Source organism: Solanum pennellii, chromosome 5 (assembly GCF_001406875.1).
Source record: "Solanum pennellii chromosome 5, SPENNV200".
In the NCBI taxonomy this organism is placed as follows: Eukaryota; Viridiplantae; Streptophyta; class Magnoliopsida; order Solanales; family Solanaceae; genus Solanum; species Solanum pennellii.
In genome coordinates this window covers 5,752,671-5,757,636 of record NC_028641.1, presented here as the reverse complement: position 1 = coordinate 5,757,636, position 4,966 = coordinate 5,752,671, and the positions used below count along the sequence as shown (strand labels likewise).

General features: G+C 27.7%; 1 protein-coding gene across 1 annotated transcript; it reads left to right on the top strand.

Moving 5' to 3' along the window:
- The first annotated feature begins 3,276 nt into the window (after positions 1-3,276).
- LOC107019869 lies at positions 3,277-4,966 on the top strand. The gene is made up of 3 exons (XM_015220232.2): positions 3,277-3,727; positions 4,269-4,354; positions 4,504-4,966. Exons 1-3 carry the CDS (start codon positions 3,406-3,408, stop codon positions 4,813-4,815), a joined length of 720 nt encoding a protein of 239 aa, XP_015075718.1. The 5' UTR covers positions 3,277-3,405; the 3' UTR covers positions 4,816-4,966.

Here is a 4,966-nt window from a genome sequence, read left to right as displayed (position 1 = left end):
TTTATAATAATACAATTCGTTTTATACACTTCGTTTTATACAATTTGCTTCAACTGTATATGTATAGCGAATTATACAGTTTCTATGTTTGCTATGGAGCGCAATTATGCAAACTTTGCTATATGAATTTTTTATTTGCTATATGTGAAAGTTGCCCTCTTTTTTATAATATCTTTGAAATTTTAACATGTGATAGCTAGTTAATTATCAGACATTAGCACGAGCATAAATGATTGAAAAGTCTACTGTTTGAAATAGTATAAACAACCCAAAATCCCAGGAGCTAATTCAAAATCACCTACTCGATTGACACCAATAGTTTCAAAATTGATTTTCTGTTGCAAGTGTCGAACGATCTACTCGACACAGATGTGGGCGTTATATACGGTCTACATGTATACATATAGAAAGTATACACAATTGACCTAAAACTATAGTAACAATATCCTAAAACACGACAAATACAACAATCTTCCCAAAAATACAAGCTTCTATTATAAATGTTGTGACACTCGATCAAAAAAATGAATTTTAAAAATCTTTTGATTAAAAGATATATGATATGACGTTAAGACAAAATCACACAAGTTTTTATATTAGAACTCGATAAGATATCCATACATTTATCTTTTGAAGCACTCGTGTGAGATCATGTTAGATTAAAGAGGATGAATAATATCATGAACTTGTATCGTGACAAATACAAATAAATTAAATTAATTTCCACATTTTTCTAACGGTTAACATATCATTTTTAGGATATGGTGTAATATCTTGCTCGTGATATATAAAGACATTCGAACTAAAGCCATGAGGCTATTTTATAAATCATATAATTTTCTAAAATACTATATATTATAATAAAATGAATACAAATATATACATGTAGGACAATGGGTACAGTGACTTAAAATCTAAGTAAAGGATATTTTGTTCTTTTGTTTCCCCTTATATAACCAAACCACACCTCAGTTTTCACATCAGCCAGATAGACTTTCCAATTATTTGTAAAATTAAAATAGTATCTTAATTTTTTACACACAATAACGGTAAATAATTTTTATATCATCAGATTATTTCAAAGCTGGTGAAACAATGCATTCAATAGCTCTTTAACCAAATTCAAACCCTGGACGAAGAGGGGAGGACCCTTAAAGAATATATATATATGTAAGCAATAATGTAGCTATATATAGTTTAAGGTAGTTAATCAAACGTCTTTATTCGAAAAATTATTGTATATATATATTATTTAAACTCAATAAATGTGAATTGTAATGGGAAGATAGAGATCATTTTTATCCTTCGTAATAAAAAATATCGCACTCGAATTCGAAGAAATGAAAAAATCTTGTTAAGGATGTCCCTCCAATCCCCTGCGGTGCATAAATTTTTTTTTTGAAATTCGTAAATATTAATTAATTAAACTCAAATATGAATTAGATACGAAGGTTGTGGAAATTATATATAATTAAAACAAACCATGCGCTAGAAAGAAATGATCATATATTACACACTTTGCTTTAAAATTCAATAATTATTTTATGGGAATTCAGTATATATCCGTTAAAACATACTGATTAGTCTCAATTGGCTCCATGAAGTTAACTTGTCAGAGATTGTATAATTATACTTAATTTAATTAGTTTTTAAACGTATAAAACTAATTAATCTTGCCGACAAAAAATGTTCTATCGTAGTGGGGTCATTGAATTTTACTTGTGTTTATTATAGCGGAGAGCGAACGAATTCAGAATTTATATTATTGAACGTTACGTTCAAAGTTACTGGACTCCTTTCAAACTATATGTTAAATGGAAGTTATAAGATATCAATTGAATAAGAATGCAATTACACCCTTCATCTTGCTTTTTCGCTGTCTATAAATTCAGAGATATTGTTTCAAATTTTATATATTGAGATATAGAAAATACTCTTCTTCTTCTATTTATTTTCGAAAATAAATTAATCGTGATATAATCCGAGACAGTTATTGAGTTTGTTAAAATTTTGTAACTTACATTGCTACTATTATATAAGCATATTTTCCGTTTTATTTTGGGGGAAGTATCTCAAATCCTTAACAATAGTGAGGAGATTATAATTCTTTAAGAGGGCACAAGTAATTTGTAGACTCGAAATATACTTCAGCGTGCTTTCAGTTATACTATCAATATATATATATAACTCAAATCTGTATATAATTTTTATTAAAATAGTAAAAGAAAAATCGAAAATACTATTGTCCTTCTATGATTGTCCTAAGTAAAGGTAAAAATTAACTTGACTTTATAAAGCATCCTAACTAATTAATCCATGAATGATGCAAGGTAAATTAAAGTTACCAATAAAGTATTAGAAGTTGTTACACTAATAATAATTATTAATCCTAATTAAGGATGAAAAAGGCCCTACATCTTCATGACACTCACGTTCTAAATAGTCCCACAAAGGAACAAATTAAAGGTTATAAAAGGTGAAAAAAATGATTAAATCAATAAAGAATAGAAAAATAAATAAATAAAAGGTACATTAGCATAAGATTAAAAAAAAAAAAGTTGTCATGGCCCAATGTCTCATCATACTAGAAGTTGGGGTTAGTCATTGCAACAAAAAATACTTAATGAAGAAACCCCACTTTAATTAATATAGCAATTTATTTTATGTGTCTTAGTTTAATCAAATATTAAATTTTAAAAATATAAATTTATTTTTTTGAATTTTATAATTTTAAACGTATTAGATCATGTCAATTTAACTGTAACGTAACAATACCTTTTATATATAGAGTCTTTTTTATTTTAAAAAATAATAATCTAAATAAACGTTCACTCAATCACTTAAACTAAGGATTGCTGGCGGATACATAATATACTTGTATTATTTGTATATAACAACGTATAATAAGAAATACACATCAGAAAAATAAATATTATATTTGACGACTATATACGTAAAGATCCTCCTTTTTTTTCAACTATAAACTTTCTTCATTCACGCAATAATATACACCGACAATCTAATTTTAAATTTTTTTACTTTGCAATCACTAGAATTTAATACGTCATAATTACTAACTAATCTTAGTAAATATAACATTATTCTCTAGAGACCTAATTATATATTTTCTCATCACCATCAGTATCTAGAACTTAAACTCAGCTACAATAATAATATTATACTCACGATAAAATATACGTAAATTTTATCTCTGTCATTTACAACATTCCCTTTATAAAATAAGCTATAGAAAAGAAAAGTGAAATGATGAATTCTTTTCACTATCATTTCTTCTTCCAACTACCACATGATTATTGTCACATTCTTTTTTTTCTTTCTTCTTATATAAATAAATCAACTTTGAACTATTTTTCATCACATAAATCATTAAAAAAAAAAAAAAACATGGTGAGAACAAGAATGCCAAATTTTTGTCTAAATAGAATTAGGCCTCATGTTCAAATTCGTTCACCACCTATACAAACCAAAAATAATATTATTGAAGAAAAAAATGATCCTTCATTAGCCATGATTCCGGCGTCGGCGCCGGAGGAAAAAGTTTCCGGTGGTGATGACGTGGCACCGGTAATTGGCCGGAAAATAATGATTTTAGTAGATTCAAGCCTTGAAGCCAAAAATGCATTGCAATGGGCATTAACTCATACTGTTCAAAGCCATGATTTACTTGTTCTTCTTTATGTTACTAAACCTTCTTCTTCTAAACAAGGTTAGTTTAGTCTTTTGCCTTCTTTATTTACTTGTTTTCTATTCAGATTAATAGTCAAAAACAATTCTGAATTATCATTTATCGTCTTTTTGCTTAATTCATGTTCGAAAAATGAACAATTAATAGTTGAAGTGTGTTTTAAGACACAGATATTATAATATGATGGTTGAAGTTGCAAAAAAGGAATAACTGATAGTTCAAATGTAAAAGTCAAGAAAAATCGATAGTTTAAATGTTTGTTTGACCATTATCTCTTTGTAATTATATTTCACTCATGTTATGTTTTCAATTTAATTTATATTTCACACTATTAAGTAACTTTTATATGTTAGCACATAATTTGTCACCTATATTTTTGGTATAAATATTTTTTTCTTTAACGTATATAAATGTATATAACTTAAATTTGTTTGTTTTCTATGTTCGAGCTAGCTAATAATACAATGGATGTTTTTTTTTTTCAGTATATAAAGGGAAGTTTTCATACTGAATTTGTTGTTTAATATTAATTTTTGCTTCTTTCTTCTTCTTATTTTTTCAGATGAAGATTCTAAAAAGGAAATTAATCCAAGAATTTTCGAATTTCTTGCTTCCATGAAGAATATTTGCAAGTTGAAAAGACCTGAGGTGTGTAATCTATCAATTTGCAGATTTAAATACTTAGGAATGAGATAAGTATTCTGATTAAAAATGAGAAAATAAATAAATTACTTTAATAATATCGATAACTCTTTTACTGTCATGTCAATATATATAAGTTAAATTTTTCGTGATAGGTCCAAGTGGAAGTGACAGTAGCAGAAGGAAAAGAGAAAGGTCCAATCATAATAGAAGAGTCTAAAAAACATGACGTGTCACTTCTAATCTTAGGCCAGAAGAAAAGGTCCATGACGTGGCGTTTGATTATGATGTGGGCCCATGGCGGTCGGGTGGTTGCTGGTGGTGGCGGCGGCGGTGGTGGAGGGGTGGTGGAGTATTGTATTCAGAATGCTGGTTGTATGGCTATTGCAGTGAGGAGAAAAAGTAAAAAACTTGGTGGATACTTAATCACTACCAAAAGACAAAAGGATTTTTGGCTTTTGGCTTGATTATAAATATAGATTTAATTAAAGTTTCGTTTTAATTAGTTGATAGTGTGCTTCTTGTAAATTCATAAGTATAGTAACTTAATTATCTGAATTGGAAAGTTAGTGAGTCAAAACATAATTGAGCAATGTATCTTGTCTAACTTTTTTTTAA

Excerpts from the sequence above, each read along its gene's own strand:
- LOC107019869 (XM_015220232.2), top strand. The coding sequence starts at position 3,406 with ATGGTGAGAACAAGAATGCCAAATTTTTGTCTAAATAGAATTAGGCCT. Across the intron at positions 3,728-4,268 it reads ACCTTCTTCTTCTAAACAAG|ATGAAGATTCTAAAAAGGAA; the intron begins GTTAGTTTAGTC and ends TTATTTTTTCAG. Across the intron at positions 4,355-4,503 it reads GCAAGTTGAAAAGACCTGAG|GTCCAAGTGGAAGTGACAGT; the intron begins GTGTGTAATCTA and ends TTTTCGTGATAG.